Raw genomic sequence first — 13,702 nt, forward strand, 5'->3', positions numbered from 1 at the left:
ACGGGGCCACCAGTCAGCTAGCTGTTCTCTTTATAAAAGCTCCCAATAATCTTATAATCACTGCCTGGTGGTGCGAGCTTATTTGGGATCTGGTAAATACAAAGTCGAAGGCTGTCATCAAGCAGACGCATTCACAGCAGAAAACGGATCGTAATGGCATCTCTGAGAAAAGTGATGACTGCAGCGAGAGCGCTAATGGGATCTTGTTCTTCGTGCACATTCCTGCACGTTGAAGTGGAGTGGCCCTCGCAATTGTTCTTACCTTTTTCTGCGGTGTTATTGGCAGTGGTGTTGCTACATTGTATTGTTGTCGTTGCCACCAAAAACAGAAGGGGGACCATTGTGCCTGCGAGGGAAAACAAAACGAAGGCGGATATTAAATTTAGTGCCAGACATGTCTGCGATCAAGAGTCATGAGAACGCGGCCGCTGCACAGCGTCGCTATTCATGGGATACAAAAGCTTTTGACAGATCTGAGACGAATTTCTTTAATCGTGAGTGCTGCTTTCAGGAATGTGCTCATCGGTGCAGAGTTCACGAGTGCCACAATGGAGCAACACACTCATATCCTGGTCATTCATCGGCCCTGTCAGGGTGAAAACAACACTGCTGTGATGCCACGCATTTCCACATGATGGCACAATATTTCAACAATTTAGTCCCAACCACAAGGTATCCCTTTGGTCCCATTGAGAAAAATAAGAATCCGGCATCCAGGCGGGGGAGGGAGAAAAAAAAAAACAACCTTTTATATATCACATTGTAAGTTTATTTCAAAAGAAAATGGCGCTAGTTTTGTGTTAAATTTACAGTCAGAACTAAATATGATGCCTAAATCTAGCCCAAACAGTGTTTGCTTGAATGCGTTATCAAACTCAGGAAAGAGAACTTCCACTTCCACTAAATTCCACTGATGCAGCTGATAGCAGCTGCTTTCCTCCAGCTATTTCTGTAACAAGGCCAAGACGAAGAACAAGGGGTTTTCAGGACACCGCATACATAGGCTCAGGAACGTTACACTGTGGAAATCAATGCATAAACATTTACACACTAACCGAACTAAAACGCGGAGTCATATAGTCTAACAATAGCAGACCGGGGGTGGTTAGTCACAGTCTTGAAGGAGCGCATGCTTTAACTATCAAACTATCACACTTCCTCCCTGAGAAGCCCGCTATAGAGCGTTGGAAAGCAGGCTTCATCTGAGTGTGAACGCAGTGCAGCTTCCGCCCTCGCTGTGCAAATGTGGACAAGGTCTTTAACCACATGGAGATGTTGAGGCGGATATTTTAGGGCGGCGGGGGGGGGTTGTGATTTCTTTTAAGGACTATCCTGTCTTTGTGAAACCAAAAGCTTGAGCTGAGTCTGCATTCTTGCAACAAGGTCGAGCTTGTTCCTAGTGCAGGTTGAACTCTGCCAGGGTTTCCTCTCTTGACCAATCCCGCTTATGGCTTATCGACATGTTCTCAAGGTGTAATCGTAGAGGAGGTGGTCTCATTTTTGCTTTTTGCAGACAATGTTTCTGCAGACTGCTGCCATCTTTAAACCATGCCCTGCAGCACATGAAGGGGCCAGGATGAAGTTCAGGTCACGGTCGTCAACCAGAAAAGGGGCTGAAGGACGGTCAATGTCCTGAACAGAAGAATTTTCGCATCATCTACTGTAATACTGCCGATGCTCTGATCTTTTGTGGTAAAAGAAAAGGAAAAAAAAAACTGAAGCAGTCAATTTAGTCTCCTACAGTCATTAAATATGTCGTTCTCCTGACCAAAAGAACAAGAGCCCAGGCAACGGGCTGAAACGTGCGTTCTCTTTTTAGAGAGACTGAGGTTGGAGTGGAGCTGGTACACCGTCACATGAAAAGCAATCGGTTGAGACGGTTTAGCCATCTCATGAGAAGGCCCGCGGGCCACATCCTTTCAAGGTATTCTGGGCACATCTCACTGGGAAAAGACCTGGAGGCAGAATCAGATGGAGGGACCTTATGTACAAGCTGACCTGGGAATACGTAGCCATCCCATAGAATGAGCTGGAGAGTGTCGCTGAGGTAAGGGATGTCCACGACCCACTCTCGGATAAGTATGAGCAGTTGGACGGACAGAGGTGGATGGACATTCATATACATTTAAGTGCCTCTCATTTCTATATTAACTGATGAGCCTCGTGACGATCCCGTTACTTTTACTTTGAAAGCAAGACCCAGAGCAAAGTGGGCCAAAGCACAGATCTGCTCCCGGACCTAATGAAACAGCAGACTGACGACTCTCTCCCCACACCTGCAGGTGTGTGAGCCGTACATAGCAGCTGCGGTGGAAAAGAAGAGCCCAAGCCAAGCGCAGAGTCAATGAAGACACTGTTGAAGGGTCCACGCTGTGCCGCAGCGTCCCGTATTACGTCCAGGCAGGAGACCGGAGGAATGCGGGGGCGGCGGAGCAGAGAGGCACTTACTGCAGCAGGGAGAGCCAGAGCAGAAGGTCCCGGTCAATAATATTTCCTGGAGCGATTAATAAACCCCGCCATGTCAAGCCCACGCTCCATGGAAAAGACTGATAAGGGAATTCTAATGAGGGATGAGCCCCCCCACGGTTCCCCTTGTGCTTTAGCAACCCCCTCTTGTTAAGGTTTTCTCTATAAATGTCACAAGCTTGGATGAGGAGGCGGATATTGAGCTGAGAGAGTGAATCCTCGAGGCAGGGCTTTGCTAAGAGTGTTTGTGATGTAAACTTTCCACAACACAAGCTACAATCCACAGAGTTTTTATGTATTCCGTTTTTGATTGTGTTTATGATGATGCATGCAGCAGAGCGCTCCCAGCAAGCCCTTTGGCAAAATCTTGTGGTTAAGTGGTTTTACCTCCTGGCACTCTCATTCCTCCCTCTCACCTCTGGAAATATCACCCTGTCATATTTCAGCCCACGGTCCAGGTGTGTGGCTCAACTTCTCCAGGGCCGTTCGCCTCCCCGTTTCATTTTTGGTATGGTACGATACAGCCGCCTGACCTCCAAGTTTCCCTGAGAATGCCACAGCATCCACTTACATCCCTTTTTCACCCAAACTGTGCCGTTTTACTCCGGGCATCCGGTCTCCGCCTCTCCTTACCCAACATTAACCAGCCCAGGCCACGACTCTAAGATTTGACTATTAGTCACTCTTTAGCTGGAGTCCAGCAGCTATCATTGCATTGTGCGTGTTCTCATCTGTGCATTGTCCTCTCTCCATTTAGCACTCAGCAGCCAGTCACCAGCCATTAGGCCAGCGCCATAATGAAAATGGGTCATGTGAGATGCCAAGCTCGGGGGAGGTTCTGGGGCGTCCTTATTTTCCGGCAGAAGACATTTGCAACTAGCACTGGGGAAGGGTATTGTCTTGGCCCGCTAGACAGACACCCCCCAAGTGGTATGTTTGACAGAAGTTAGTGAAGCATGGAGCTAGCTCTGTGACATACTTATAAGCTTCCTCCTTGGCTGCAGCACTCGAGGCCTTGGCTATACAGACAAGAATCACACGACAACAACAAGAAAAAAAAACAGTGCAATCTTCACATGGTGCATATCATCCATAGGGATATTTAACCTGACATACAATGTGAAATTCAAGTTGTATAAAAAAAAAAAGTTAAATTCAAGCTCAAAAAGTAAAACTAATGAAACACATAGATGCATGCAGTGCACATACTGCAGCTGCTGAATGAGCCTAAACTCGGAACCGCTCTTTACCCGCTAAAAGAATGAGATACACGGGCTATTCTTCTAACAGCCCCACAGACGTGTTGCATTCAAGCTGCAACCAGAAAAACCCGCGGCTTCCCCCGGTCTCCTAGCAACCATCTACAAGCCAGGACACAGTCTGGAGGTGCGTACCGTCCTCCCTGGATCCGAGCCCTGCTCGTGCCGCAATCGTACCCAACCACCCCGCATTCCGATGCGTGTGCAACAGGGGCCTTTATGTCACAGCGTACACTCTAACGTCAAACACGCCGCAGCACCAGGCATGCACTGCGTGACTCACAGCTCAGTCTCCATCGATTAGGACTCCGACTTTGCTGAATACCTGCACATCTGACAGCGGACGACGCAATATGTTGGACATATGGAGATATATCACATTTCACCAGAGAGCAGCAGAAAATAAAGTCAGACAAGTGGCAGGCTTGTTTTGATCCGTTTATCAAGTATTAAAAAAAAGCAATGTTTAAAGGTCTGACTCACTCACTGTGACTCTAGTCGTAAATCAAAATGTTTTTCCCCGCCAGTGGTTTGTTTAGGAGGATGAGACATTCCTCTCATTGTGCTTTTCTTGCTCCGCGTTTCCCTGCTTTCTCTTTCTGTCTGCCGGGGCTTAAAAAAAAAACAAAAAAAACAACAACCCAGAAACATAATGATACGTCGTCAGTTCTCTAACTTTGTCTCACTGATAAGTGGGAGCTGAGCCATCCGAAAGGAAGGCCGTTACATTTAGAAGATAATGCAGGGAAATCGTCTGTGTTTGCCGCTGACCGGAAGCGTGGCGTTCCCCCGCTCCGGCAGGTCCGCCGGGGACCGTTTCTGTGGACACAGTCCCTCTCTCTGTGCGTTCGCATACATCAACTGCGGAATCTGAAAAATGGGCTGTGGGTGTACGTTGGGGGTGGGGGGCGTGACCGTGTGAAGCAGACAGAAGACGCACAGAGTCCTCGAAGCGAAAGGGCTGTTCAGCCGCTGAGCAACAAGGTGTTGCCACCTGCAGGATGGCTTAAAAGAAAAAAGTTTGCACTCCTCCTTCACAACAGTACTCGAAATATGCTTGTGGCTTCTTTTGGTGGCCCGACTGTAACAGTTAAGTTAGATCAGATAAGACTGTTCTTCAGCTCTCGGACAAACCACACCGCCCGTCTCTGTACTGTCAGACCGTATCAACGATGGTTATCAGGCGATACAACATGTTTAGGAGCCATCGGGTCTGTTTACTCTGATGGGGTGTTTTCCCCCTCGCAAGAAACGAGGCAGAAAACAAATGACAGGAAGCAAACTCTAAATTTATGCAATCTCTTCCATATTTCTTCTTGTTTGCCACTCCTATCGCCACAAAACAACTCATGGCTAGAGACCTGAGGTCCAACTGATGAATGAAAATGACCAATTGGAGTTCAATTTATTGCTGTGTTTGCTTTAATCCACTAGTTTGCAAACAAATTAGATGACCCCCCTTGCATAATTTTACATAACCACTTGTAATTTAATATTTAGCTTCAGGTCATCAGAAAACAAATATTAAGCACTGCAATAGCGTAACAAAAAAATATTGTCTAAAGCCCGTGTTTACTGTATTTTGTGGATAATATGTTAATACTTTCTTTCATGGAGCCATGTGGCTCTTTTCTTTTGCTAGGCACTGGGTCATTGTGATGGCAGCTCATCATGACTTGCACTCATCAAGCAAGATGATTAAGCAATAGTGTGGCTAACTGTGACGCAAATGAGTGGAAAAAATAGATATTTGTGGCAATACTGGCTCAAATGTGCAAAATCATGTCTAAAAATATAGGCAAAGTTGTAAGTTAAGAAATGTCAAATGTGCCTTTTGTGTGTGTTGGTACACTGCAACTGTTGTTGCAGGCTATCAGGCGAGCAAATAGTTGGAAATATGTTGAATTTTTTTTGTTCAGACTTAGTGTGAAGTTACTGACCTTCTCACTCATAAATTAAACTTCATAAAAAAGTAAATAAAAAAAACACTTCGAATAAGTTAAACTTTTTCAGTCTAAGAACCACTGTTCTAATGTGATTTGATGAAACAAAAAACATCTTAAACATTCATTCATTTTAGAGTGCCTTTATACGCCTTGAACCTTTTCAGAGTTTAGTCACGCTACAACCACAAGCTTCACTGTAATATTATCAGAGAGACCAACATGAAGCGGCGCATAGCCTACTCGGGGGAATACAATGCAAGTAATTCATCGTTTTCAACTTTTAGTTAAAAAAAAAAATATCTGAAAAGTGTGGCGGACATTTACAGGACATTCAGCCAACTATGTTTAGTTTCAGTTACAGCTGCGAGCCCAAGCTCTGATTAGCTGGAGAGCATATATCAGAATCAGAGTTAAAGTCCTTAAACAGAGTCTCAGTTGGATTTAGGTCTGAACTGACTGGGCTATTCTAACCCTTGAATGTGCTTTCTTCTAAACCAATCCATGTCCAGGTCGAGCTGTCTGTATGCTTAGGGTAATTGTCCTGCTGGAAAGTGAAGCTTCTCTACCCCCTACTTAGCTTGTAGTAAAATTTAAACAGGATTTTTAAGGGTTTTCTATAATGAACGCTTTCCTTCTTGCCACTCTTCCGTAAAAGGCCAGATTGTGGCATGCACAGCTATTAGTTGTCCTCTCTATGCTTTCTTCTACCTGAGCTGAGGATCTCTGCAGCTCCTCCAGAGTTATGATGGTTTAGCTGCTTCTCTGATTAATGCTCTCCTTACCCAGCCTGTCAGTTTAGGCGGCAGATTCAGATGGATGGCACAGAGCTGTGAGGTGTTCGATGTTCGTTTCTAACCTAACTCTGTGATAAACCTCCCCACAACTTCATCCTTGACTGTGTTCCTTGGTCTTCATGTTATTCACTCACTACTGTTCTCAAAGAACCACTAGATTTATACTGGGTATAAGTTAACCACAGGTGGACTCTATTCTGTGAATACTGAATGCAAACGGCTCCATTGGATTTTATTAGGGGGTTGTCTGAGTTAATGGGGATTAAACAAAGTGTCAGCCCACTTTCCTGGATTTTATTTTTTTAAAACCTTTTGAAAATTACAATTTTCCATCCACTGGACGATGAAGCACTACTCTGTCTTGATCTTTCACATAAAATCCCATTAAAATACACTGAGTTTTGTTTTTAAATGTGACAAAATGCAAAGAACTTCTGCAAAAGCTGTAAATTGGTGACGGGGTTGAAAAATGCAATGAAAAGCAACTAAAGCACACTTTATCTGTTTTTACACCTCAGTACCTGTGTTTTTGTATCTACCGTTTTCGATTTCTTTAACCTCCCCCTAAAACAGCACACCGTCAAGTCGTTGTTGATAAGACGTCGTGTTTCTGCCGCGTATTTACACGGCACGGCTTCACGCCATGTTTCCCGGCTCTCTCAGCCTTGGAGGCGCATCGGACTTTCACCCTCGCTGTTTAAAGGACAGTGCTCTACATTCACAGTCTTGAGTGAGGGACTGATGCCGGGGCGGCGTCCATCTGTTCACACAGATGTGCAACTGCTTTTAATGCAATCTAGCCTAGCGGGACAAGGTGTTCAGCGCTGGCCGCACTAAAGTAATCCGTCTATTCCTGCTGATCCTGCTTTAAGGGCAGCATCCATAATCTAAATTTTACATGTTTGACAGCATGATCCACGTAAACAGATTTGGATGAATCAGCCCATATCCCCCCACGCCCCCCCCGGACAGACTGTTCATTATGTTAGTTTTGAATTCATTTTAATTTACACCTCAGAGTTGTTTAAATGTGCGCACTATTGTTCCTTTCAATGTGTTCCCATGGTAACTCGGCCTGCAGCGCTGCCACCAACGTGGCACCTGAAGGAAAAAAAAAAAAAGCGCAGAGCAGAGAGACACTGTGCCAACCTGAAAACCGGGTGTCATGTCAGGCTTTTGTCTGAGCTTAAAGCTCCCACAGGAGAGTGTTGTTCGTTAAAAAGCAAGGAAAGGTTACATACTCTCGGTTTCATTTCTTTCCACAGAAAGGAGACGCACAGGTGAACCTCAGTGAGTTAGAATGTCATTAAAATTGATTTATTGCAGAAATTAAAAATATGGAACTAATACAGATTAATAGAAAACAGTGTGGTATGTAGTCTTTATTTCTCATATATGATGATTACAGCTTACAGCAAATGCATAGAAACACTTCAGTTTCTCAGAAAATCACTTAAATCCACTAAAAATGCTTTGATGCTGTAAAGTCTGAAACGTGTTTACAGCATGCACTTAATACTTGGTTGGGATCAATTTGCATGATTTACTGCATCAACACAACTTGACTTGTTGATCAACACCAGCAACTGACTCGGCTAACCAAATCATCACTGACCGTGGAAACTTCCCACTGGACTTTAAAACTCAGATTCTGTGGCTCTCCGTCGTTCTTCCAGACTCTGGGACCTTGATTTCCAAATAAAACTTAAATTTCCTAAAAAGATGCCTTAAGACAGAGGTGGGTAAAGTGGCAAAAAAAAAAAACTGAAATCAAGAGTTCAAAATATTATATTTATGTAAAAAGTAAGGTGCAATAAAACCACTCCTCCTAGAACAATCTTTTCAACAAGTTACTTATTTAAACAAATAAACAGAACTAGTTACTACCCACCTCTAACTTTGGATCACTGAGGGTCAGACCAGTTGTTTTTTTTCCTCTTAAGCCCTGGTAAGATACTTCTCAGTAATCTGGTTCTGGAGAGGCTTAACGCGAGTAACGAGTCAGTTGTAACCCACATCCTGGACGTGTCTATGCGTGGTGGCCCATGAAGCTCTCACACCAGCTGCGGTCTACGTCTCATGAATGTCATCCAAATGTTTTGAATAGGCTTGAATGGGAAAAAGCCCAACAAAGACTCTGCTTCTACAGGAAGTGAAAGAGCGTTCTCCTCCCTCACAAGCTGCACACTAACTTCCACAGGTCAGTGACAGAGGGACTCCTGGTGTATTGCAGCACTGTGTGGTCCTCCGGCTGTTCTCAGGAGAACAGGAGGAACCTGCAGCGGGCGGTGAGTTCAGCAGACCGCGTTATTGGATCACAGCTGCCCTCTTTGACGGACATTACACACGTAGACTAAAAAATAAATAAATAAAAAGGCTACTGCCATCACAACAAACCCCACCCATCCTGGGTGCATTCTTCTTTCTCCACTCCAGTAAAAGATTCAGGACTTTAAAAACCAAATCCAAAAGACACAAAAACTGTTCTTTGTCCCATAGTGGTCAAATCAATCACCCCTATTACCAGAAGACCCCTAAAAGACGGAATGTAGTGAATCTCCTTTTTGCTGCCAACATTTATCTTGTTTTGTTTGTGATTTTGTATATTATTCTGTATATGCGATATTCACACTGCCAAAAACAAGAAAACATTATATACTATGTTCACTTTTTGTTCAATTATGGACATAATTTTCTTCCTTTAAAGATTCCATTTTATTGAGATGAACCTTTTTTATTTTATGCATGCCCGACAAGGACTGAAAAAAAAGGCATAAAAATTTAATAAATTGACCAATTACGGTAAAAATCTCCATTGATGAACAGCAAAACTAAAACCTTCCACTTCTGAGGAGGGGATAAACTGCAGGGGAGGTTCGCATGAACTGGAACTAAGACAGAACCAGCAGGAAAAGTGGGATTTACTGTTTAGGCAGTCGATCAAAGGATGGTTGTACATACCTTTGACAACATTTCAGATTATGACACCCCCAGAACAATTAGGTTAATGTAACATGATTGGCTTTAGTGTGTCAGTATAATACAAACCATAGTCTGTGATGCATAAGCTTGTTGCATAAGCTGAGGAGGGAGCAGCTGGCTTTGGTAGCTAGATTGTGTTGGAATGAAAGGTCAGCTCAACCTACTGTGATGCTCTGGCTGTGTCTACGTGCTTTATTTTATCCCCTCTACCCAAGCACCCTGCCGCCCAACACACACACACACACACACAGGCAGAACACGCAGTGGGAATTATGTGTAAAGTGATCCCTAAACTTTGTGGATACTGCGGATTGCTCCGAGCATCTTTGAGGAAAAGGAAAGTAGCCAACGAGCAGAATCCAATGTCAGGTTGATCTACAAACAGTCGAGTCAGACAGAGGAGAGCTTTAATGTTCTGCCAATATAATCTGATCATTAAAGGCAACTTTTAGTTTCAGGGAGAGAATTTTTGAAACCTTGAGTATAATTTTTTATTTTTTTTCCCCCCAACACAAAACAATTCCAAGTTTCCGATTTTTTTCAAAAGCTTAATCCCGAAGATTCCGACCTTTCCATATAAACACACTCCAACTTATCTGAAACAGTCGAGAGTGTGATCATAATACAGTGTCAAGAGTAAACCACTGACGTTTTGTCCAAAACAGAAGGGTACAGAAACCAAAATCAACAAATAACATCTTCCGTGTGTAAAAATAAATGTGAAATTATAACAAATAAAACCAAGTCAAACATTTCAAATCGTGGTTCCTTCGCAGTGTGGAAAAGTCTTCCTCCATCTCTGGAGTAGTACGGTCAACAATTTTTTTTTTTTTTTCCAGAAGTTATTCCCTGCCCTATTGTTTACAAGCAGTACCCATCCACCCACTAATCTGCCTGCTCCTACACTCTTCTATCCGTTAACAGAGCTGGGTAGAGCCGCCAAAGATTGCACTCAAGAGTACAACTACTTTATTTTAAGCTTTACACAGGTAAAAGTTGTCATCCAATGTATTGCTCATGAAATAAAAGTGTTTGTGTCAACCGATTTAATTTTTGAAAATGATGTGAAAATGATGATCCGGCAAGCGGATAGACAACGCTCCTTTTATTTGAAGATGTGGTGAAGCGGACTGGGGGGAAAATGGCTGCAAACGCAGATTGTTTGCGAGAGAAAGGCGAACTGTCGAGCGACCAGCAGCAAGCGGTCAAGCCGTAAAATTTGCCTTGTTCACGTTTAATTCAAACGTACCTTAACAGAGCAGAATACCCGCCCAGATTTAGTTAGCTTACAGGTTGATGCTGACCAGTATCAAAACTGTACACACTGCAGGATCTCAAACCAAGATCTTGCAGTGTGTACAGTTTTGTCTCTTTTAGGTAGTCGCGTGTCTCTGCATATGTTCACACTTCACTGTAAAGCTAAAAAGAAAACCCTTTATATTTAATGCTCAACAACAAATCCTCCATCATAACCTCTCCAATCCAAAAAAAAATGCTCTTTATGAAGATAACATTCGGAATAAACAAAAGAAATAGTTTTTTTTTTCTATCTAAAGTAATGAGCATAACCTCAGCCAGACAAGCTTACAGTTACACATTGGTTAACCTGTGCAAATCCATCAATTTCATCACAAAACTGTCTGATGCTCCCATTTTAGTCTGAATTTGACTAAAGACTCACAGTAGATACTTCAACCTTTTACCTGCCATTAGCCATAGCGGTCAGGCTTTGCAGTGTTTCACGCTATCCAGAGCAGCATTTCTCAACAACAACCACAGAAACTGCCCCCCCCCCCCCCCCCCCCCCCCCCATGCTACCAGCATTGTCATTAATCAATTCGTGCCTCCTTCCCAGGGCGCTGAGACGCTGTGGCAGTGGTAATGACCTCAGAGACCAGCTAGCTACCGCTCCACAGTGTCAGCCCTCCACCTCTGTGTGAACAAATAAAGCATCTCCCCTGGAGATCAAAGCCAGAAATAAATTTGGCCTTGTGTTCTGTAGGCCGCCGTTCCGTATAAATGCAGGGGGAGTATTTACAGAGCGAAATATGAAAGAGAAATCTGGGTTGGCTGCGGGGCTGCCGTAACGTCACTTTGACTGAAATGTGGCAGCGTCTGTGTGACCCTGAAAGCCATTAGAGCAGTGCTTACTGCAAAAACAGCTTTTATCTGCAGCGTATTAGTTAAAATAGAGCACAAAATGACACGCGATTAGTCGTAATCCTCTTAAAATATTCCAGTCATAACATTTCGGGCTGCTCTTATTAACACGTAGCTTAATATCCTTAGTTTTTGTTGTATAAAGAAGGTAGGTTCACACTTCATACAGGGAAGGCATGAAAATCGCAGCTCTTCTCTGACGCTTGAAAAAAAAAAACGAGCAGTCTAATTTAGTCTGTTTTCACCTAAACATGGACGCACCAAAGAGGCATGCAGCGGGAGAAATATTCGGGTGTGAGGGGGGGAACCAGAGACCCTCTGTCCTGTTAGGGGTCTCATCATGTCCTCCCATCCATCTTCCCCCCGTCTCCCTGACACTTCTGGGATTTACCTCGCCCCCTTTTTTTCAATTATTCTGAGCTGGAGCAATTATGAGGCGGATTCAGAGCCATCGATAGCTGGGCTAATGCGTGGCAGCTTGGTTTAAAATGACCAAGCCGGGGCTGTGACACTTCTCATTATCGTCCGCCACATTACACCGCGCTTCGCTACGAGAAGAGACGCTGGATGAAGACGCTGGGAGTGACGGGGCTAAAAGAGGATGAACATACAGAGAAATCCCTAAAGTCTGTCAGCAAGGTCACGCTTACTGCTCAATTAGGAGGACATTTGGAGAAATAAGCATATTGTTGCATGTGTGTGTGAGAAAACCAGTTGTTTCAGCTCTAAGCATATGTTACACCTGGCTTTAATAAATGGGGGATTGAATTTTCTTGCCAAAATTACAGTGTGATTGAACCCATTTTGCAGGACAAATGACAACAGCATAATTTACTGCACGCGCATACGTTTCAGTCCCAGAAATAATGTCATGCATCACTTGATCTGAAAGACGTGTTACAAAGAGATTAATGGCCTGTGTAGGTAATATTAACATGAGGCCAGCTTTCAATGACGCAGAGGTGACTTTTATTTAACCTAGTTAACTTCTGCAGAGGAGGCGATGTAGAGAATTTAAAACCGTGGATGATCATAATTGGTGCATCTGGATGGTTTTTATTAATATCTGATACATGATTTAAAGTAAACGGCCAGAAGTGCTTGAACCACTGTGGAATAACAATAAATAAATAAAACTGCTGGATAAAAATAATGAGAATTTCTAACACAGGGTTTTAAAATATGTTTTTAAAAAGTGTGGGGCATGGTGGCGGCGCAGGAGTAGAGCATGCAACCGATGATCGGAGGCCTCTGTCCTCGTCCGTTACTGTGGTGCACCAAATATTTTTCAAAGCTTGTTGTCACCCAGCTGGACGTAAGCAGTTTGTGACCCAATGTCTATAAACACAACCGAGCTAAGCAGAAAGGATTTCCTTCCTTATTTCAAAAATAATTATCCGAAACATGGATATAACAGCGTGTGGTAATTGCTTGGACTTATTTCAGCTGAAAAAGTCACATTCTGACAGCAACTAGATAGCCAAGGGGTCAGCAACCTTTACTACCCAAAGAGACAATTCTGCCTTGTGCCTTTACAGGTTAATTTTGTCCAGAGTCGTAATGTTTCAGTTTGTTCTGAACACATAACATAGGAAGAAGCTTGTTGTATGATTAATTCTTATTTGTTGGCTTAGAAATAAAGGAAAAAGGAAGACAAATGTGTTTGTTTTACTGTGCATTTTTGGAATATTAAAATGCTGTTTGCGAACAAATAACAAAAAAGCGAGGAAACTAAAAAAAACACACAACAACAACAAAAACAATTCAGTGCACCACCATTTTAGCTCTGTTGAGAAAATTTGATACAGAGATATCCGAAACTGATAAAATAAGCCACTTTATTCAGCTTTATAATTAGAAACATTGCTCAGTTACTTCTCATTTTTGACCAAAGCAGTTAAGAGCCACAACGAAGGCGCTTTAGAGCCACAAGATCCTCCAGAGCTGCAGGTTGCAGACCTCTAAGATGGCACATACTTCACTTTGAAGACATATCGTAGCTTTTTATGGCATTTGACATTTATAGCATTTTCTCTGAGGACTGCAGCTCAGATGGATTAGACCGCAATGACAGCCAGACAAAGGGAGCCTTCCA

The 13,702-nt window shown here is 43.4% G+C and overlaps 1 protein-coding gene across 2 annotated transcripts in view; it reads right to left on the reverse strand.

The window, feature by feature from the left end:
* ptprea (protein tyrosine phosphatase receptor type Ea) overlaps nt 1–13,702 on the reverse strand; it is an 88,058-nt gene that overhangs the window by 19,096 nt on the left and 55,260 nt on the right. For both annotated transcript variants that reach the window (XM_021322229.2, XM_021322216.2), the window contains exon 3: nt 263–346. In XM_021322229.2, coding sequence (XP_021177904.2) covers nt 263–341 — 79 coding nt within the window. In that variant the 5' untranslated portion in view covers nt 342–346. The remainder of the gene's footprint in view (nt 1–262; nt 347–13,702) is intronic.

The sequence above is a fragment of the Fundulus heteroclitus genome, chromosome 10, assembly GCF_011125445.2.
Source record: "Fundulus heteroclitus isolate FHET01 chromosome 10, MU-UCD_Fhet_4.1, whole genome shotgun sequence".
NCBI classification, from domain to species: domain Eukaryota; kingdom Metazoa; phylum Chordata; class Actinopteri; order Cyprinodontiformes; family Fundulidae; genus Fundulus; species Fundulus heteroclitus.